The 23,704-nt window shown below is 37.8% G+C and overlaps 2 protein-coding genes and 1 long non-coding RNA gene across 3 annotated transcripts; all 3 read right to left on the minus strand.

Moving 5' to 3' along the window:
* Nucleotides 1-12,227: 12,227 nt before the first annotated feature.
* On the minus strand, nt 12,228-15,039 carry LOC113317525. Its single transcript, XR_003343616.1, has 3 exons — nt 13,838-15,039; nt 13,079-13,162; nt 12,228-12,454 (listed from the first exon to the last, which is right to left on the minus strand). It is a non-coding gene; the product is annotated as an uncharacterized LOC113317525 (long non-coding RNA).
* A 3,000-nt stretch (nt 15,040-18,039) lies between these two features.
* Nucleotides 18,040-19,390, minus strand: LOC113315712. Its single transcript, XM_026563969.1, has 2 exons — nt 19,330-19,390; nt 18,040-19,229 (listed from the first exon to the last, which is right to left on the minus strand). Exons 1-2 carry the CDS (start codon nt 19,388-19,390, stop codon nt 18,040-18,042), a joined length of 1,251 nt encoding a protein of 416 aa, XP_026419754.1.
* A 559-nt stretch (nt 19,391-19,949) lies between these two features.
* Nucleotides 19,950-21,200, minus strand: LOC113315713. Its single transcript, XM_026563970.1, has 2 exons — nt 20,758-21,200; nt 19,950-20,568 (listed from the first exon to the last, which is right to left on the minus strand). The coding sequence occupies exons 1-2, from the start codon at nt 21,198-21,200 to the stop codon at nt 19,950-19,952; spliced, it is 1,062 nt and encodes a 353-aa protein (XP_026419755.1).
* Nucleotides 21,201-23,704: the final 2,504 nt, after the last annotated feature.

Genomic DNA, 23,704 nt, shown 5'->3' on the forward strand with positions numbered 1-23,704 from the left:
AAGAATATTATAAGTCTCTTTCATAAATAACTTCCGTGTTGACTCATTGAAACTCTTGAGAGACTCTTCTAGAGAAATAGAAGGATTGTTTTGCTCGTATGACCTGTGGGTATATGGATAGTAATTGGGCTCACAATGGTATGGACCATAACCTTCAAAAGTTTCGCGTTCCCAATCACTATTCACACTATGGTCATAAAAAGGATAATGTCCAAGCTGCTCAGTCGGATACTCATTGTATTGGCTATTATAATACCAGTTCGACATCCTAACCGCAAGGGAATTCTACACAATCACAAACAAGGCTGACTCGACCAAATCAAACCTATAAAATCTAGCAAACAACAAGCATGATGGCTCCACTTAGATTGTTTCTAGACCAGCTTCTAATCTTTCGAAAAGGAATTCGTTACAATCTGAGCAAACCTCTCTGGAATCAATCCGAGTTTAAGTAAGTTGAATTGAGACGAGGGAAGCTGCGAGGAGCTTTGATACCCAAGGTCTCACCGGTATTATAAGGCGGCGCAGTCACGCATTCAACTCGCAGAAACCATCATGAACTTCAAAGTATGCTCAAAAGAGTAACCAATATTTTTCGAACGACTTTCCTATTAAGCTCGTTACCCTATAGGTCTCGTTCTAGTCAAAATTTTAAGCTTAGGTTCGCGTTTGGTTTCGTTTTCCTAAGGCGGGCAAGAAGGAAACGGTGATGAAATCCGAGTCCTTATCTTAATTTGGCCAGGCCTTGCCCTTTACTAGGAAATTAAAACAACCGTATTCAAATCCTCAGCATATATTCACCTTAAGGCATACAATAAACCCGCTGACAGGGGATTCGCGGGTGTTTCGAAAGCTTACCTCCCGTACCAGACGGGCGCAGAACCGCTGAAGTCGACTCGGGCCACGACTCCTATGTCATGTGCGAACCCGAGGGGCCGAGACGATATTGTAATCGTCGTCCTTCCCTGCAAACAGTTTTATATTTAATGTACCCTTCCTTAGGGTTTAAAAAAAATTGTCCAAGTCCAAAGTCCAAATAAAGTGCAAAAGAAAAGAAAAAAAAATAATTACAAAAAATGGAAGGTCTCTAAAAAAAAAAAAAATTCTCTCTCTTTTTTTTTTAATTTTTTTTCGCTTTTTTTTTTTTGCTTTGTCTTTTTCCTTCTCTTTTGGCTTTAAGCTTTGACTCCAAGTCTTTAGTATCCAACTTCAAACCTGTAATACAAAGACACACCCAAAGAAACGTAAAAAAACAAATGAAATAAAAAAAAAACCTAAAAATTCTCCCTAAGCTCAAATCCGCGTCGGCGGCGCCAAAATAATAATCTTTTTTGAATGATGTTGTAGTAATGAGGTTCAAACTCTCGGACTTGTGAAGATTAAATTTAAAGATTTAATAAAATTATATACAAAAATAATAACAATGTGGGCGAGAGGTAACCAAGACACTAGATTCCACTATGACGCAAAATTGAATGATACATATTTCAAAACTCTAATTATCTTTTAAGACTCTTATTTCTTAATTCACAAATAATCTGGAAAATTCTCAAAAATTAATTGTATCCCCTAAGCATAGATTATCTAAACAAAGCATAACCTATCTAATTGAATCACAACTAATGAAATTTTTTTTTGCAAACAATTAAAAACTCTGCAAAAGCAGTGATTGAGTGAATTATAAATTATAAATTAGAGAGAATAAATAATTACCAATTATTCATGCGTAAATAGCTTCCTCATTTCCTTGGTTGTGAGAGAATTAGCCACTCATCATGTTGGAAAACCTCTCAAAGAAATTCATTGATGCTCAAAAATGGTTTACAAATGATGAGAATATGAGAAATACAATAAAACCGGGTTTGTAACAGTTATAAGTGTTACAAACCAGCTGTTACAGAAAACGACAGACAGAAAGTGCTATAAACACTGTGCTGCGACCCTCGTCTCTGTGTCGCTGACACTGTTAAAAAACGACTATCTCTGCAGGTCCGTTCATCGTGTTCTTCATGTTCATCATCATCAGCAGCAGCAGAAACCGAGTTTGGGAAAACTCGAATTTCTTCTTCTCTGGCTCTCCTCAGCCCCCCAGACTCTCGACACCCCTTCTATGATACCTCAAGACCCTTTTTATACACCTACAATACAAGAAATCTCCTCCATAACTCGAGATAATCCTCTCTTTACTCGGGTGATAAAAAATATTTTCGGGAAGATTTTCTTCCTTGTTTTATGATTTTCACGCGTTCTCAACTGTGTTTCTTTCCTTTTATACCTTCTTCACGCTCCAGAATATTGATTAAGTCTTCCAATCACGAGCAGTACACGTTTAAACTCGTGTAAGTTTGTGTTTATCCTCCAACTCACTGTTTGGATTAAACCAAGTTATCCAGCCAAATTTGATCGAAACAAACACCCATACCAGCTTTTCTATGACATATCACATCTACCCATGAAGTTTCAGCGATTGAATCGCACAAAAACTCCTCCAAAATCCGATCGAAAAATCTGCCTGTGAAAAGAAATATTTTCCCGCCAAAATATTTTTTTTTTGAATTTGTGAAGAAGGTCACCCCTTATCCAGTGGTCTCCCCTTATCTGTTTCCGGAGTCTGAATAACACATGCCCTTTGGGGTGCGTTAAGTAATTTTTCTGGGGTGTTTCCAGCATTTTTTCTGGGTTACTCCGGCGCATTTCTGGGGGGTTTTTAGTCTCTATCCTGGGGTGTAAAACACCACTTTTCGAGCCAATTTCGCCGCAAGAGCTTATTTTTCCAAAAACATCTACAAAAACATAAAATAACACAATAAGTATTTAATCGAGTCTAACAATACAAAACATTAAGGACAAATTAGACACAAAAATGTGTCTATCAAAACGCCAGCACCGTAGCAAAGCCATAAGTACGTCAAACGCCAGCACCCTGTGGCCAAATTTCCAACGCAAGGACCATAGACCACTCACGCCGCTTGCCAAGGTCAGTCAAATTTTTCCTGGCAATCCCTTCATGTCTTGCCCTTTCGATTTTTATCTTTGTCTGTCACCATCTCATGCTTACCCCGCAATCAACAGTGCCAATGTTACGTGTTAAGCAGGGGACTTAATGTTGATGGTGGTTTTTAGTTCAGGGTTAAAATTGTAAAACTTTGCATTTAATGTGCCGTCACTCTGCAAAGAATCGGAGCCATGCAAAAGTGATGAGTGTTCAACCTCTCCACTGGCGCATTTATTGAGCAACTCAATATATTTACATGAAATTTATCCAGTATGGTGCATGTAGCAACAATCCCAGATATTCTGTAAATTTCGGCACCCTGCCTATATTATTCAATTAATATAAGTTTCTTCGAATGCTTTCTGCGCTATGTTCCCTGGCTGAACCCTTGATATTGATATGACATGAAAATTTGTGTTCACTCGCAGCAAAGTAGCACGAATTTCCAAGTATCAAGGTTAAGGTCCTTGCATAAAAGTATTTAATAGGAAAACATATTTCTTGATGGAAATAAACTTAAAGAACTCTGTGTACACACATAATTCAATCAATTTTGTGATAATTCACAAGATTCAAATATTAACCTGATTTGTAAAAATTATGGTTTTGCGCCCTGTGCAGTATACTAGACCCCGTTGGTCGAAACCAAGCTTAGGTAAACTAGGAAATTAATCCGCCATGGATTAGTAGGTGCAAAATCCTACCCAAAATCAGAAAGCAAGGAATAAAAGGAGTCGCGGAATAAGAGAGGCAACAAAGTGAGGTGTGGCCATGCCATAGGGTCAGCCGGCTCCACTTGCAAGTGGCCACACCCCATTTTTCCCGACCGACCCATGTTTCCTGTCGACCTCAGGTCGCCTTAAACCCGCCACACGCACACGAGTTGTGGCTGGGCCCATACTTGTCGGCCCTATTTCCCATCGACCAATCAGGTCGCTTTTAAATCCGCCACGCGCGGTGGAAGTGTGCCCACGCCCATGCTTGGTCGGCCCCTCTTTCTATTGACCAATCAGGTCGCTCTAAACCTTCCACAGTGTTAAAAAAGGAAAATGGGGTCAGATGGTCACAAAGCCAATTGGCTTTCCAAAAACCGCGCCAACATGCTAATGGCATGCCAAACGTGCATGTCAAATGTGCCATTCCGCTCTGGCGTGCTAGTGGCATGCCAAACATGCCACGCCGCGCCAATAGGCTAATTGGCATGCCAAACATGCCAAACGTGCCACTTTGTCGCAGCAGCATGCCGAACGTTTCAGCGTGCCATAAATAGAGCGCCTACGTGCTACCCCACCTTATGTTCGTGGCCAACGCCATAACAGACTTCAATTAGGGTTTCCTAATTAGAAACACGACTTTGCTTTTGTGGCATTAGTTGAAACCCTAATTTCCATTTATGGTCCAAATTACGCCACTTTGGCCCCCACAACATGCCACGAGCCATGTGGGACCTGACAAACCCTAAAAACGGCTCCATACTATAATCACCCGTGGCCATCATTGCGCCTGTGGTTATTCCCATATTATGTCCCACCATAATTCCTTTAATGTGGCCATGACACCAATTGCATGAAAACCCCACCGTACCGCGGCCATGCCACATGCGCTAATTAAGGTTTCGACATGCCAAATCCTAGTTTAGCTAAGGTTGCCATGCCAACCAAGCCAAGTAATTCTCCAAAGGCCCTAAGTTTGATATAGCAACAGGGGCCAATGTTGTCGGAGCCATATTTGGGTCCAACACCAATATGCCAAATTAGTTGTCGCGGCTACGCCAGGCGCCATTATGCAACTGGCATGCCGCTACGCCACTGGCATGTGTTAAATATGCCATAATACATTGTCATATGCCAATGACACCACTTTGTTATTATCATATGCCAATGGAATGTGTCCATAATAAACGGCCACCATTTATCACAGTTCACAATCTCAGCCGTTCAAATTCGCCATAGAATTGACAGGCCTGTGGCAAGTTTTAGGTGACCAGTCGAGACAAACCTAATAGCATCACATGATATTTTCCCGTGGCAAGTATCCTGACTTTGACTTGCAACATATAGCAATTTACTACACGTTTTCCAAGAAAACACTCGAGACGTCAAATATGTCACAAACTGGGGGATGCTCATCAGGGTATTGGTCTGGCGGTTTACAGCGTGCGGCGTGCAACACGCCCATTATAAGAAAGTTTCAGAAATCAGGGCAGCTAGTGGCGGCGAGAAGTAGCGGGTGTAAACTAACTAATTTCCTTCGTAGTGGGAACGTGGTTTCTGGCATTTACACACGACCCCACTTCTCCATCACTCAATCATTCCCACTTTCTACGAGATCAGGGTGAGTTCAATATGACTTGTATAAATAGGTTTTACATATTTTCAACCAAACAACAAGTTTTGGTTAGAACAACAACACAGTATCCAGAAAAATATAAAAGAACTGATAGCTTTCATTCCGCAAGCCAGTTCCAAATTCTGATACAAGTCATAAAATAGCCACACCTTCAGAATTGACCATTCTGGTCTCAACACCTTTTTCGCTTCCCTCCTTAAGACCAAACCTTCTCCTTCACTTTGTGACCGAAGCAAGACTGGAACGACCATTTCTTGGTTTAGGCCAGGATGTACAGATTGATCTCTCGAATCTAAAGTACTCCCGTGCAGTGCATTTGTTTTAGGTTTAGATTTGTTTGTCATCCACACACCCAAATTTAACAAAACCAGCAGAAACGGTTTTTACCCATAAATAGACACAGACACCACAAGTTTTGTTAACGAGGAAACCGCAAATGCAGAAAAACCCCGGGACCTAGTCCAGATGTGAACACCACACTGTATTAAGCCGCTACAGACTATAGCCTACTACAAGTTAACTTCGGACTGGAATGTATTTGAGCCCTAACCAATCTCACACTGATTAAGGTACAATCGCGTTCCTTACGCCTCTGAATCCCAGCAGGACTCTATGCACTTGATTCCCTTAGCTGATCTCACCCACAACTAAGAGTTGCTACAACCCAAAGTCGAAGACTTGATAAACAAATATGTCTCCCATAAAAAAGTCTATTTTAATAGATAAATTTGTCTCCCACAGAAATACCTACGAAGTTTATTCCGTCTTTTGATAAATCAAGGTGGACAGGAACCAATCGATAATCTGGTCTTATATTCCCGAAGAACAACCTAGAAATATCAATCACCTCACAATAACTTAACTATATGGTAGTAGAACGAGACGAAGAACTTTATGATTACTTTTTATATCTTACCTATCGGAGATAAATCTCGAGCGAATCTTAAAGAATATAGTACTCAATACGATAGAACAAAGTAAAACCAAAACACGCAACTACAGAGAAAATAGTTGGGTCTGGCTTCAGAATCCCAATGAAGTCTTTAAGTTGTTGACCTATAATGGTTTTAGGAAAAACCTAGGTTAAAGGAGAATCGACTCTAGTCGCAACTAGTACCACACAGGAGGTGTGGGTATTAGATTTCCCAGTTGCTAGAGTTCTCCCTTATATAGTCTTCAAATCAGGGTTTGATAACTTTGGAACAAAGCAATCAATATTCACCATTAGATGAAACCTGATTCAAGATTCAAGCTAATATATTTTCACCGTTAGATGGTTTTTATCTTGTTACACAGAAATGAAATATACCTTCATTTAGATATGTCTAACCATACCTAAACGTGTATATTGAATTGGCTCAATAACAGTTAACCGAAGTTAGCCATATGAACACTTTTATTTTAACCTTGTTCATCTTAACACTTCTAGATCAATTGATAATCAAATGAATCTAATTGTATTACTCATAGAGTTATTCAATTGTTTATATTCTCATATAAGTATACAAGACACAATTGAAGCAAAATCGGATTGATTCAAAAGAATCAGTTCATGAACATTTTAGCCACGGTTTGCAAATATTGCATTCCTTAATTTATAAATGTATTTGTTCATGAGTATGAAATCATACTTTGCCGATTTTAGAACTTGAACCACTTAAGTTTGCAAACGGGTACGCAAATTTAGGTTCCGGAAATTGATCACAAGCTGACAGTTTGCAAACGGGTACGTAAACTTTAGATCCGGACCGAACTTAGTTGAAACCGTTTACGAACGGCTACGCAAACTTGGTTCCCGGACTTCAACAGTTAAATCAGTTTGTGAACGGGTATGCAAACTTAAGTACCCTGACTTAAACAGTTGAATAAGTTTGCAAACGGGTATGCAAACTCCCGGCCCTAACTTCCGTCAAAACAGTTCGTACACTAAGTACACGAACCGTAATGTATCCAGACATGGGTTTTAGCTCTTAACTCTCATTTCAATCATTGAAACATTCTTAGAGGACGACAATAGTTGTCTCATATAAACTATTAGCTTATAAGCAATTTTCAAGTGATCGAATGATCAATACGAAACATTTCGAGCCTACATCAAATGACTGTCTCACACAAATCATGTAAGATGTTACCAGGTGATTTTCACATGATCATCTTTTGACTTTGGTCAATAATAATGATGAACGTGGTTAAAGCAAAAAGCTTCCAACACATATTTCGAGAAAGATATAAGCGACTTAAACTCAGCTCGAAATATCAAATGTGTATTATGTAAAGTCTATATAGCTATACGACTTTATCTCAATAGGAGATAGAATAGAATAGACTTCTGAGTGATAGATGAGTTCAAGTATCCACATACCTTTTGTTGATGAAGTTACATAAGCTCCCCTTAGTAGTTCTTCGTCTTCAATCGATGAACGCCGTGAAGTCTAAATCTCAGCTGCACATTCTATCCTAATTCGAGACATAGCTCTAAGTAGACTAGAAGTCAAGACTTATAGTTTTGACGACTAAACTTGACAAACAAGCATGAGATAGCAACGCTTGCGAGTTTGACCGAGCAGTGATCTAACAATCCCCACCTTTGTCAATTTTAGTGACAAAACTATTAATACATATGGATTACAAAATAAATAAACTTTGTAGATTCTCATCCAAATGCTTGATTTCCATGGTTCTTCAGCATTCCTTGAATTCTTTGTCACTCCAGGTACTCCAGTGATTCTAAACGTTTTCAACTAAGCATCATAGTTGTTGAAGATCCGTACCCATAACAATAATCAGCAAGATTGTTTTCATATTGTTATACAGTGTCATAGTATTATTACACAACATCAAAGTTCAATTGTATCACAACTTTGACAATAATACTATGGTGATATGTATCATTCCCCCTTAGTCAATACTTCATCTCACAATGAAAACCACTCCCCCTTACCTAATGATCCGTAAACCATATGTATATTAGTGTGAACTACAAAATAATTCTCGCCCTTTTTGTCAATATAAATTGGCAAAGGTACGAAAACTAGCGGGATCATAATGAAATTCTCAAAGAGATACTTCATGACTAAAAGAGAACATATCAACTTTGTTTCGATGATTTCATACGGTCGAAACTTAGTGTGTTCATCAAAGGAGTTTATAAAGATACAAGATAACTCCTAATATATTCCACAGCCGCACTCCCCACAAAGATTTGGCAATTAAGCACAAGTTCAATTAAGAACTCTCCCCCATAAAATGGCATTCCCGAAAGAACAACAAGAACGACCTTACTTTTACAACAAAAGAAGGATTTCTTTGGACATTAACAAATCACATGAAACATGAATTTGTATCCAGAAAACTCAATTAAATTAATCACAAAGGAACCTTAATGATTAATTTAATCGGAAATGCTCAACATAAGAAAACTTATGGAGAGTACTTTCACATAGAAGTGGATCAGGAAAAGATCAATACTGCGGAAATTGCAGTATTATTAGTTTTCAATTTGATTTGATTGACTAACGGTTGTTGAACTTTGATTGAACCTAGTTTGTTTAATCTTGGGAATCTTCTCTTCTGATATAAGATTCACTCAAACTAGATCTAAGTGTAGACGAGATCTTTAGAACTGTTTGTAGATCTAAAGACAGATCTAAAGACGTCTTGTGATAATCTATTATTTACAGACTACGTTCTGTGCGTGATTGATCACAAGAGATTTAAGTTGTGGTGTGCAGGTTTTTATTAAAATTAAAGAAGATTTGAAGACAAAGAAGATTTCTTATTGGTTTCATAATCTTTGGTGTGCACAAAACTTGATCGGTTGGGATCCAACTATAATCGGTTTATCCTTGATGGATTTGATTGATTAGTTGCGTAGAACGGCATTGCTATATAGCATCTTGGTAGATTCTATATTTGATTGGAAAATATAAACTCTGCTACTTTGGTAGTTGTTGGATAAATAGATCTAAACCAGACAAAGGAGTTTATTGGATTAAATAGAAGAGCCTTTGTCTAACTCATATCACTGAGATTGAATAGAGTTGTTACCGAACAGATTTGTTGTTCCTTTACTGTTTGGAATACGAACCAAAAGAATTGTTCCAATGCGTGCATTTATTGAATGTCGGAAGCGCAGGGATACTGAAGAATTAGGTGAACTATAGGTTTAGTTGCTTGGTCTCAACTATACGAAGTTGATTTGATTTTGTATAACGGCTTAATTCTGAGAGTATTCAATTCTGTACTAGGTCACGGGGTTTTTCTGCATTTGCGGTTTCCTCGTTAAAAAAATCTTGCTGTGTCATTTACTTTTGTTTTCCGCAATTATAATTGTTGTTATTATAATATAAATTAAATTACACAAACTTTAACTCCGTATTACTTGATAGCGATCCTATAGAGTTTGGTTAAGTCTGAACCTATTATCAAGTAATCACACTTTAATTGTTGTATTCTCTCGATCTTGTATCCATAGACGATCACACAAAGTGTGAATACCGATTCGTTGTATTGTCTCGACACAGTCCATAGACAATCACTTTCGGTAAGAGGACTTATAGGTGGAAAAGTTTAAGATTGTTGTATATTTGGGTACCCTCATCTTTTCATCTTGTATTCTTCTATGAGAATATAAACAATTGATCAACTCTAGAACTAGTTTCATTTGAGTCATTTGAACTAGTTATGGTTAAGATGAATGAGGCTGATATGAAAGTGTTCATATAACTAATTTCGGTTAACTATTGTTGAGCCAACAAAGGTGTACACGTTTATGTACGGTTACTCATATATAAACGAAGTCACTTTTCATTTGTGTGTAACAAGCTAAGTTCAATCTAACGGTTGAAATATATTATCTTGAGTCTAATCAGGTTTGCATCTAACGGTGAATATTGAATGCTTTGTTACCAAGGTAGCATTGATTGCAAACCCTGATTTGAAGACTATATAAGGAAGTTTTCTAGCAACTGGGAAACCTAATCCCCACACCTCATGTGTGATACTAGTTGCGACTCGAGTCGATTCTCCTTTAACCTTAGGTTTTTCACGAAACCTGTAGGTTAACGACTTGAAGACTTCATTGGGATTGTAAATCCAGACTCAACTATTTTCTCTGTAGTTGCGTGTTCTGATCTTGCTGTTTTCTATCATGATTGGGTACCATCTTCTCTAAGATTTGCTCGAGATTTAATCTCCGATAGGAAAGATAAAAATTAGTCACAAACATCTTCATCTCATCGTTTGTGATTCCACAATATCTTGTTTTGCTACCATACGATTAAGATTATTGTTAGGTGATTGATATTTTTTGGTTGTTCTTCGTGAATATAAGTCCGGTATATCAATTGGTTCCTGTTTACCTTGATTTATTAAAAGACTGAAAAAAACTCATAGGTTTATCTGTGGGAGACAGATTTATCTATTCAATAGACTTTTCTGTGTGAGACAGATTGGTTTATCAAGTCTTCGACTTTGGGTCGTAGAAACTCTTAGTTGTGGGTGAGATCAACTAAGGGAATCAAGTGCGCAGAATCCGGCGTGGTTCTAGAGGCGTAAGGAACGCGACTGTACCTTGATCAATGCGAGATTGGTTAGGGCTCAACCACATTCCAGTCCGAAGTTAACTTGGATTAGGCTAGTGTTTGTAGCGGCTTAATACAATGTGGTGTTCAAATATAGACTAGGTCCCAGGGATTTTCTGCATTTGCGGTTTCTTCGTTAACAAAACTTATGGTGTCTATGTTATTTCTTTTCCGAAATATATTTGTTTATATAATTGAAATATCACAGGTTGTGCGTAAGTTCAATCAATTGTGAATCCAACCTTTGGTTGTTGATTAAATTGATTGACACTTGGATATTGTTGATTAAGTTCAATCAGGCTCGCAAATTCCTATTTGTTTGATTGCGGATTGAATTGAGAAATATAGATATAACTCTTTGATATACTTCTCTTAAGATTGAGTCTGACTGTCTAGTTGATTCTGCTGAAAGTATATTGGAATTAGTCCATACAGATTGCTAAGCGAATATTGGGTGTGGTTGTTAGACCCCCGCTTTTTCAAATACGACGCATAGTATGGATTCTTATCTGAAGGATTTTGATCAGAGGGATTCGACAACCTGTTGATAAGTTCTTTGTATCCTTCAATTATCAAATTTAGGTTGTCTTTCATACCTCCACTTTTCATTCCTTCTCCTGAAACCTTATTCGCATCAAGAACAACATCATCTCCCTTTTTAGGTGAAGAAGATCCATGAACTCTTCTTGGACGAATTGTGTTTAGATTACTGTTACATGCATGAGCATTCGAGGAACAAATCGAACTGACTTTCCTGTTATGATTCACAGGGTGAGTACTAAAACCAATTGGTTTAGACATACGAATGTCAGTTACACCTTTGAGAATTAAATCTAAGGTGTCTTGAAGTCGAATAATAGAACTGTCATTCAACCTTGATTTCCTCATTTTTTCAACATGTCCTTTTGAATCACAAAAGAGGCACACTTTCTGATCACTTGAGTGATTAGAATGAACAAACTTAACACAATCATTGGGAGATTTCTTTCTTCCGTGTGATGTGGAGATTTCTTGATTAGAGGAGGATACAGGCACATCTTTTCCAATCGTAAGGCATTGCGATTTAGCTTCTGGAACGAATTTTCAGTTGTGACAGAAGCGACTGGTATAGTGGACTCTTTAGAATATCCTCGAATAGAGAGTTTACTCAGAAGATGTTCAATTTCCAAGGCATCTTTTTTGAGTTTCGCCTCGAGTGAGGAGCAAACTTCGTTGTTTTCCTTGCTACGAGTTGTAGCGCCCCGAAAGCTAGCAGCTGACTAATCCAAGAGATTAACTAAATAAAGAGGCACTAAGGAATCTAAATCATATACTTAAGAATTCAATTAAGAAAACTGTTACAAAACTTAACCCAAAACTAGCCCCGCTCTGAAATATATATACAAGAACTGCTCTCAAATGATACATATACAATAGTCATTTGCTTTGCAAATAAATCATAAATACAAATAAAAATAGCAGGATCTATCCAACTGACGGACTCAATGCCACAAAGCTTTCGCTGCGCAATTCTGATCTGTCTCTGAAACTGAAAGTGGGAATGGGTGAGCACATCATCCCTAAAAGGAGTGCCCAGTAGGAATAACATATGACTTTTAAGTAAACATCGCATGATTTGGAAAACAATACATGTTTTCCTAAACATTAAAAGACAACCAACTCATTGAATTAACCAACATGTATATGGAACTAACTCCTTCTTTATTTCTGTGGTGACATTTACACACCAGATTTGTGACAATCACACACCAACCATTATTTCTGTACTGACATTTACACACCGTAATACTGGTGACAATTACACACCTAGATAGTCTGTGGTGAATGTACAAAGCCCATAATATTGGTGACAATTACACACCTAGATATTCTGGGTGACAATTACACACCCAAATGTGCATGAAAATATAAATGAAGGAGCGTATCCTATATACCACATAAGGAAATTCTTATTTCCCAATAATTCATAAAGACGAACCAAATATTACCGCTCCTTTCCAAATAATGGAAAGATTAAAAGAAATAACAGAAATGTCGGAATTCAAATTAAACAATGCATGGAATGCATAAACGAAGAATGCATGAGTTCGGTAAACGTAAGTTTTGTAAAAGAAAACAACAATGATCACAAAAAAGTTAAATGTATTCCCACCTCATTTGATGACAAGCCACGACTACCTCGAGATCCACGATCCACTGGTTCATCCTTTGAATCGATCGTTGTTCATAAGACTAACTGTTAATCACACAAGAACTCTAAGAATCTAGCCAAAATGGTTCACACAAGAATCATACAAGTCTATCTAATGATTCTAGGTCTATTTAAGGTTCTACACCTTTTATTTATCTATATTTAGCATATATAAGGTTTACTAAATCAATTAGGTTAATTTCATCGTCCAATAACTAAGTCTTATGACTATCTACAACTTTGTAGAAGGAATCAAAGGCTAAATCAGACCTTAAGGGTCCAATACATCAAAATAGGAACACTAAATCTAAACCCAAGTCCGCTAAACAAGTCCATTAATCCAAGGCCTGGTCTGTTTGGTCAACTAACGGTCACTAACAGTCAAATAAGTCAATTAACAGTCCACGTCAAGTTAAAGTCCAGGATCAAGTGGTCAATGAGTCCAACAGGAATCGGTCAACGATCCAACTCAGGTCAAAATAGGCAACTCACTGAGTCAACACGATTCAACTCGGTCAGATTAACTGAGTCAGCTAAGTCAGACAACCGACTGGGGTGACTACCAGGTTTAAAACATAAGACCCGAGCCATAAGCTCATGCCACCAACTGAACAGAAACTCTACCAAAATTACTAACCCATCTAAAACTGCCATTACAACATTAACATATTTAATTCAACTGAGCTTCATAATTTAACTACAAATATAAGCTTAGCCTACCTTTAAAAGCAGTAGATGCTCCTCATTCTTTCTACATTCTGCTACAATGATCTTACATGATGGCAGCAATTCCAGGTATACAATCTTTGGTTAAGCACACATTGCTTTCCAACCCTACATCATTTCTTCTCCGCCATCAGATTCCAATACCAGTACATTGCATTCACATCTTTACATCAACTACAATAACCTAAACACCAACCACAGTACTACCATTGCACAGACATTCAATCACTACTCTCTGCAACTTCACCATCATTCTCAACATCACAACACAATCTCAAGCACTACCACTACAACAACCTCAATAACTCTGCACCTCCACCATTCACTGATGTCCCCTGCAGTTTCAACATTACAGACAACACCAACACCACTAACAGTTCAACTTAACTCAACATTAGAATGATCTGCAACCATACCAACAACTTTCACAGTTCACCGACACCATTCTCTTGTTAAATTAATCACAATCAATACAACACTGTATATCCACATATATTCATTTCAGCTCAATATACACAACCAGGTTAATTCCATTCCATAACAACCTGATTCTTAGCTTCATAAATTCAATAATTTGAAATGAATAACTTAACTAGAAACAGAAAGTCAATTACCTCATAACAGCTTGTCTCAACCAAATTGAAACCAACCCCTTCTTTCTTCTAATTCCAACAAATCAATACAACTTCATCTCCTTCCTAAACCATCTGTTCAAATCTCAAAACCCTAGTTCTTAAATTGGGGAAGAACATGAAGCCCTAATTCATCAATTCTTCTTTGTGAATCGAAATTCAGATACTAAATCTTCTCATTTACGTTCAATATACAAAACCCATCTTCAATTGATCTTCTAGAGTATCAATTTCATCTTTGAATTCTCTTCTGCAACTCTTCTGAAACCCTAATTCAACTCTCCTCAATGATTCTCCACTGAATCAACTTCAAAATTATAATTAAACACAAACCCTATCGATCTTCATCCAACAGAAACTCAAAACTCATCTTAATCTCTCCTTCAAATCAAGAACAGAACCCTAATTCGATTTAACAGCATCACTCCTTCTTCTCTTGAGCTCAAATAATATCAATAACATCACCAGCAACCAATTATTATTGATTCCCCTAATTTTCTCTTTGATTATGACCTCGGAATCATCTCACAGAAGAAGAAGAAGAAGAAGAAGAAGAAGAAGAAAGAAGAATGAAGAAGAATAGAAAAGAAATCGAGTTTGTCTGCTCGATCTAGAGATAAGGCCGACCAAAATACTGAGGCGCCCAAAACTTGGATAAGGGCTGCCAAGTCGGTTAAACTGCAACATTTGTCTTTCAAACTAAATTGATGATATCTTCTTCGTCCGGAATCCGAATGACACGTTCGAGTAGTCCATTTTGCATAAATTTTTGAGACCTATGCAATGATACTAGTTCCGTATCTAGATCGTTGTTATATTAGTATCTATTAATTAACATTCGTGTTAAACTAGTCGAGTTATTAGCGGCTTAATCATCTCTTGATCGTCACTTGACCGGTCTAATAGCGTTGACGAGCTTGAGGGTCATTACACAAGCCTTTAGTTTAGAGTCACGATATTTTACTATACTAATGAGTGAATTGACATTGTTTTTCAACCGATTGATTCTATCAGCCTGGATTCTAACAAGATTTAGAATCATTTTACTCTCCTTGGCCGCATCCATTTCTTCATCAGAGTCAGACTCGATCGAGAGGTAATTCAGGTAATACATATCAGTGCAAGCTTGTTTCGTTGGAACATAATGTTCATCTAGATTCGAGATAGACGAATCTTTCTCTTTAATAGATTTCATAGAAACAGAACTTTTATTTCTGATGATGCGTTTATCTGAGATAACACTATTGTCCATAGAGTCAGATCGCTACAAACACGGACTTATGAAGTCTTAAACATGTTTGCCTGCTCTGATACCAATTGAAAAAGCGGGGGTCTAACAACCACACCCAGTATTTCGCTTAGCAATCTGTATAGACTAACTCCAGTATACTTTCAAGAGAATCAACTAGACAGTCAGACTCAATCTAAATAAAAGTATATCAAATAGTTATATCTCAATTTCTCAATTCAATGTGCAATCAAACAAATAGGAATTTGCGTGCCCGATTGAATATAAGAAATAACTTGGACGGTATCAAAAACCAATATCCAAGTGTCAATCAATTTAATCAACAATCAAAGGTTGGATTCACAATTGATTGAATTTACGCACAACCTGTGATATTTCAATTATATAAAAAAATATAATACGGAAAAGAAATAACACAGACACCAGAAAATTTTTTAACGAGGAAGCCGCAAATGCAGAAAAACCCCGGGACCTAATCCATATTTGAACACCACACTTTATTAAGCCGCTACATACACTAGCCTACTCCAAGTTAACTTCAGACTGGAATGTAATTGAGCCCTAACCAACTTCACACTGATCAAGGTACAGTTGCGCTCCTTATGTCTCTGAATCCCAACATGACTCTACGCACTTGATTCCCTTAGCTGATCTCACCCACAACTAAGAGTTACTACGACCCAAAGTCGAAGACTTGATAAACCAATCTGTCTCACACAGAAAAGTCTATTGAATAGATAAATCTGTCTTCCATAATAATTTTAATCGTATGGTATCGAAATAACATATTGTGGAATCACAAACGATGAGACGAAGATGTTTGTGACTACTTTTTATCTTTCCTATCGAAGATTAAATCTCGAGCCAATCTTAGAGAAGATAGTACTCAATCACGATAGAAAACAACAATATCAGAACACGCAACTACAGAGAAAATAGTTGGGTCTGGCTTCAGAATCCCAATGAAGTCTTCAAGTCGTTAACCTATAGGGTTTTGGAAAAACCTAAGGTTAAAGGAGAATCGACTCTAGTCGCAACTAGTATTACACAGGAGGTGTGGGGATTAGGTTTCCCAGTTGCTAGATTTCTCCCTTATATAGTCTTCAAATCAGGGTTGCAATCAATGCTACCTTGATAACAAAGCATTCAATATTCACCGTTAGATGAAAACCTGATTAGACTCAAGCTAATATCTTTCAACTGTTATATCGAACTTAGCTTGTTACACACAAATAAAAATGACTTCATTTAGATATGAGTAACCGTACCTAAACTTGTGCACCTTTGTTAGCTGAACAATAGTTAACCGAAATTAGCCATATGAACACTTTCATATCAACCATATTCATCTTAACCATAACTAGTTCAAATGACTCAAATGAAACTAGTTCTAGAGTTGTTCAATTGTTTATATTCTCATAGAAGTATACAAGAAACAATTGAAGCAAAATCGAGATTCAGTCGAATCAATTCATGAACATTATAGCCACGGTTTGTAAAAGATTGCATTCCTTAATATATAAATGTATTAGTTCATGAACAAACCGATTTTAGAACATAACCTACTCAAGTATGCAAACGGGCACGCATATTGTCGTTCACATCCGAACTCAGTTGAATATAATGCGCGTACGGGTACGCATACTAAAGTTCCCGGACTTCAACTGACTTCGCCAGTACGCATACGGGTATGCATACTGTAACTCCCGGACTTCACCTGACCAACAAGTACACTTACGCATATGCGTACTAGATTGCCGGTCTTGGACTACACATATGCAAGTACGCATATTGTGTTTATATCCAATCATGGTTAATCGTTCTAAACTCCCACTTAAATCATTGAAACATTCTCGGAAGACGGGAATAGCTGTCTCACACAAACTATTAGTTTCAAAGCAATTTTCAAGTGATTGAATAATCAAATACGAAACATTCCGAGTCTACATCAAATGACCGTCTCACACAAATCATGTAAGATGTTACAAGGCGATCTTCACATGATCATCTTTTGACTTTCGTCAAGAATATAAGATGAACTTGGTTAAAGCAAAAGTTTACCAACACATATTTCGAGAAATCTGTAAGCGAGTTAAACTCAGCTCGAAATATCAAATGTGTATAATCGAAGTCTATATAGTTATACGACTTTTGTCTCGAATATGAGTTACAGTAGATATACTTTTGAGTGATAGATGAGTTCAAGTCCTTTTTTTTTTTTTTGGTTTTGACACAATCCGCGGGTTTAAGGAGAACCCAAAACCTTACATCCTAAAAGCCAGAAAACAAAACAAAAAAAAAAACAAAAACAAAAGCTATTTCCTTAGGTATTTCTTCCCTGCCCTATCCTCTTCCAAAATGCTAAGCATTTCCCTATCAAAACTTGTAATATCTATGATAACAAAATTGTCACTGGGATGCTCACTGGTTAGCCTGTCAGCAGCCCTATTAGTTTCTCTATACACATGGGAATACCTGATGAAAGAGAATTCCTTAATCAAATGTTGTATTCTTCTCCATATGTGAAGCACACTCCAAGCAGCAGTTGACTCCCCTGAAAGCAGTTTATAAACTCCCATAGAGTCAGTGCAAATGTGAATTCTTCTGCAACCTTTTGTAATTGCCAGTTTCATGCCTACCTCCACCCCCTGCAATTCATGAGCCATTATTGTAGCAGGAGCAGAGCCTCCACAAGCAGCAACAATGGTTTCCCCTGTATGATTTCTAATTATTGCTCCACTGCCCCCTGAGTTGTCCTTTCTAGAGCCATCTATGTTCACCATGACTTCATCTTCTGCAGGGTATAACCAACTGCATTCCACTATCCTTTCAGTTTTATAAGTATAACCAATACCCCAGACTTCCATGAACCTCCTGATAGGTAGTTTATCCTTGTCAGTTAGCTTAGAAGCTAAGCATTTGAGTCTAACATCCATAGAGATCAAATGACTCACTCCAGCAGAGGCCATTTTCTTAGAAGAGAAGATTATGTTATTTCTCTCCATCCAAACATGGTAAATGAAACTATTTAGGCATAAATTTTTAACTGTGGTAACAGCTCCCTCCCCCAGAAAGTTGTTCTGACACCATAAGAGTTCATCATCCCAAGAGGTAGAAATATCTCTGCTCACACCCATTTTAATCAACAGCCCTTGCCAAATTTCCTTGGAATAAGTGCAGTTCAAGAATAAGTGTTCTTCATCTTCAATCCCATTTTCACACAGCACACACCCAGCACTTTCCACAATTCCCCATCTTAGCAGTTTTGCCTTAGTTTTTAGTCTCCTACGACAAGCCAGCCAGCTGATGAAAGAGTGTCTTGGGATGTTGTGTTTAAACCATACCAGTCTGGTCCAACCAATTTCTATTACTTCTCCAGTTAAAACCTTGAATGTGTTCTTCATTGAAAAGTCACCTGTTTTACTCCCCTTCCAAATGATTTTATCTTCATCTCTGACATCATACTCAACTCCCTGAAGAAGCTCCAGACACTCACATTGGGTCCCTAAGAGTAATTTGGAAGTAAAAACTTCTCATCTTGCATAAACTCAACAACTCTGCTCTCCCTGTCAGCGCAAATAGAACACATGCACTCATCTGCTAACCAATCCCGTAATCTCCCTTTGGGATGCCAAAAACCAAACAGAAAATTTGTTTCGGCACCATTGCCCATACAAGTTCCCATAAATTTTTTATCTACTTCTCTTAGTTCCAAGATTCTTCTCCAGCTCCATGAGCAGTCCTGAGGAGTCACTAGGTCCCAAAAATCCCTTTGTTTGATGAGATTCAAGTGGACCCATTGAGTCCAAATTGATTCCATGCCTGAGGTAATGTCCCAAATGTGTCTTAGATTGGCTGCAATGTTTGTCTGCTCCAAATCTCTAATGCCAAGACCTCCAGCTCTCTCCACAGTACAAACTTTGATCTATCTGATGGGATTGTGCTTTTTTTCAGGATCAGAGCCAGCCCAAAGAAACCTCTTGTAGATGGTATTAAGTTCCTTGATCACTCTTTTTGGGAGAATAAAACAAGAAAAACAAAAGTATACCGTACCAGTCAGCACAACTTTTATGAGTTGCATTCTGCCTGCAAAAGCTAAGTGCTTTGTCTTCCAAGATTTAACCCTTTTAGTCACACTACAGAGGAGAGGTTGGCAGTCTGAATAAGAGAGTCTGGTGGATATCAATGGGACCCCCAAGTATCTGACTGGTAGCTCTCCAGTATTTCACTTCAAACAAGTCAAAATAACCTCAAGATCATTTGGATTTACAGCTGAAGAAAATAAAGAAGTTTTGTCACAATTGACACTTAACCCAGAGAAGTTACTAAAATCTGTCATCACCCGAGCAAGCACTTGAGCAGACTGCACATTTCCCTTGAAAAAGACCAAGACATCATCTGCAAAGCAGAGATAGGTCAAATTTGTGGCTCTGCACTTTGGATGAAGACCATAATTTCCAGAAGAGACTTGTTGTTGTAGAAGCCCACTAAAAACCTCCATGACCATAACAAATAGATAAGGGGATAGTGGACACCCCTGTCTCAGACCCCTTTCAGCTCCAAAATAACCATATGGTGATCCATTGATCATAACAGAGAACTTAGCTGTGGAAATACATATATAAATCCAATCAATTAATTTCTTGGGTAAACCAAACTTCTTCATGACTGCAACAATTGCTCCCCAGCTAACAGAGTCAAAAGCCTTGTGAAGATCAATTTTGAGAGCACATCTAGGACTGCTAATGGACTTGTGATAATTTCTAACAATCTCATGGGCAAGAAGAATATTGTCTTGAATAGACCTCCAGAGATAAAAGCTGACTGATTTGAGCTCACTAAACCTTTCAAGATTAATTTCATTCTAGAAGTTATAATTTTAGGGATGCACTTATAAATCACATTGCAGCAAGCAGTGGGTCTAAAATCAAGCACAGAAGAGGCATTTTCACATTTAGCTACTAGAGTAAGGAAAGTGTTGTTGACTTCCTTGAGAAGCTTCCCTGATCTGAAAAATTGCTAATAGCCTTCACAAAATCATCCCCAGTGACGGCCTAAGTGCTTTTGAAAAAGCAAATTTGAACCCATCAGGTCCATGAGCTTTAGAGGAATGAATAGATGCCAGATCTTCAATAACTTCATCTCTTGTAACAGGTAATAATAGCTTTTCAGAATCCTCTAAAGAAACAAGTTTATCAAACTGCAACCCATCAATAACAGCTGAAGCACCCTTATTGTTAGAAGGAATCCCAAATAAAGTCTTGTAGAATTCCACACACTCAGCTCCAATCTCCCTATCCTCTTCCAATCTAACATTCTCTCTAGAATTCAGCACCAGAATATTATTCCTAGATCTTCTTTCTTTGAGAGAATTATAGAAAAAATTTGTATTAGAATTCCCAGCCTCCATCCATTTTACTTTTGATTTCTCCTTGATAACAGATTCTTCATATTTACTCAATCTGGCATAAGTCATCACACACTCCTTTTCCTTAGTAGCAAGCTCAGTTCTAAGGGGGGAATTTTATAGCGGCTGTTGGACCTCATCCATTACATTTTTTGCATCAATCACCTGGTCAGATAGTCTTTTAAATCTCTCATTCTTCCAAGATATAAGAATCTTTTTTACTCTCTTGAGCTTGTTCACCAACACCATCATTGGATTGCCCTGAATTAGCTCCATCCAAGATTTCCTTACTATGTCTAAGAAATCTGGCTCATCAACCCAAAAGCTGCAGAATCTGGAAGGGGGAGGACCATGATATCTTCCCACAAAAATACTAACCACCCCAGGGCTATGATCTGATATTCCTGGCAGAAGAAACTCATCACTTAAATCAGAAAATTGATCTACCCAATCCAAATTAACCATAATTCTATCAATCTTGGAAGCAACCCTATCAGAACCTTCTTGTTTGTTATTCCAGGTGTAAAAGCTACCACTGTATCTCAAATCAAAAATATGGGCCTCTTGAGAGCAATCATAGAACTCTTTGTAATTTGATGTTGTGACTGTTGTGTAGATGGTGGATTTTCGACAAAGGCTAAAATCGTAAACTCATAATCATACGAAGCTCTGATTCAACAATCAGACGTGAGTATCGAGACACGGCTCTCTCATCGAATTCTCAACGGAGAGTACTTTCTCTCAGAGTACATGTGGATATGTAGTCTCACGACCGGACAACGACATATCTCAGGAATACTGAATACTTTCAGTGATTATTTCTATATAGCATCACGTGATGGACGACTCCTAGAAAGCTTGCTCTGCTAGTATAGAGCGATAACGTCTTCAGGAACAAACAACGAGTTTACCCTGACTATATAAAGGATATGACTTACCGACAAGCTCATATCGGGATGATTAATGCTCCTAGACAGCTTGCTCTGCTAGTATAGATCCACAAAATTAATTATTCCTAATTACAATCGCTCATATTCCATGGTCGAATCCACGGCTGGTCCCATGGAATGACAATAACAATTGTTCTGATTCTATGATCGAATCCACAACTTGATCTCATAGAACAGCAATAACTATATTATCTCATTACTCCGATTTCATGATCGAATCCATAACTGGTCTTATAAATGGTAATAGATAAACCTTAATTACTCCGATTCTATGGTCGAATCTACGATCCCATGGAATGGTAATGCTCACTTTATTATTCTGAATTCGTAGTCGAATCCTCAACTGATCCTATGAATTAATAATAAACATCTTATTACTCAGTTTTGTGAATTATTCTCCACTGAATTCCACAATTAGTAATAAATAATCAACAACCGGGCGTCTGAGCTACCTCTATGTAAGCCCCGATTACAATGGTGAAGGTGTATTCAACGATGATACACTAACAGTCACCGCACGAACGAGTATTTCAAAAATACAACGAAACGATAAACCTGCGCAAAATAGAGAAGAAAATTATAAATAATTAAAAATATTGACCAGGGTGCTGGGAGCACGGACACACGACCGACCGACCGTGTCGTGGTCAATCCCATGCCAGTTTTATATTTTTAATGCATTTTATTATTTTCCATGATTTGATGAAAATTCTCTCATTTTATCAAATCTCCTTCGTCTTGAGGAAACTCCTCGATTTCATGGTACTTCCATAAATCCATAAAAAATAATATAAAATTAAGGAAAGGAGTGTGGGGCGTGACCATTGGCCAACTGGCCATGCCTTGGTCCCAACCGGCCCCACACCCACGGTCCCTTATTATTTTTATTATTATTATTTCTCTAATTTCATGAAAAAACTCCTTGATTTCATGGTATTTTTGCACAAATCATCAAATAATAATAAAATAAATTGTGAAAACTTATGGGAGCAGGCCTTTGCCGGACGGCCATGCCCTAGACGGTCCCACACGCCCCTTTGTTTTATTATATTATTATTAGTTTTCCTTGAATTCATCAAATTCCTTGATTTCATGGTATTTCTCTCAAATTAGGAAAAATACCCTCAAATCATCAAAATACCTAAAATCATTATAAAATTAGGGAAACTCGTGGGACCGGGCCCTAGCCGGCCGGCCATGCCTTCCACGATCCCACACGCCCTTATTTTATTATTTTAATATTTTTTCTGCTTCCTTGAACTCATGAAAACTCCTTCAATTCATGGAAACTCCCAAAATTCATCAAATTTCTCAAAATTCATGAATTTTTCATAAAATCATCAAAATATTATAAAATTAAGAAAAAGGCACCACGGGACCGTGGTCACGACCGGCCGACCATACCTTGACCACGGCGGTCCCACGCCTCCTCATTCCTTATTTATAATTATTTTTCATCATCTCATGGTGTTTTCCTCAGTTTCGTCGAAACCCTAATTTTGGCATATTTTCTCGAATGGATGCTCAATTGCACGCCAGAAAATATCAAAATTCTCAGAACTGAGACGCGGACGCCTTTGGGACACGAGCACACTATCTTGACCGACCAAGATTGGATCTTTG

Source organism: Papaver somniferum, chromosome 10, assembly GCF_003573695.1.
Source record: "Papaver somniferum cultivar HN1 chromosome 10, ASM357369v1, whole genome shotgun sequence".
Taxonomy (NCBI): Eukaryota; Viridiplantae; Streptophyta; class Magnoliopsida; order Ranunculales; family Papaveraceae; genus Papaver; species Papaver somniferum.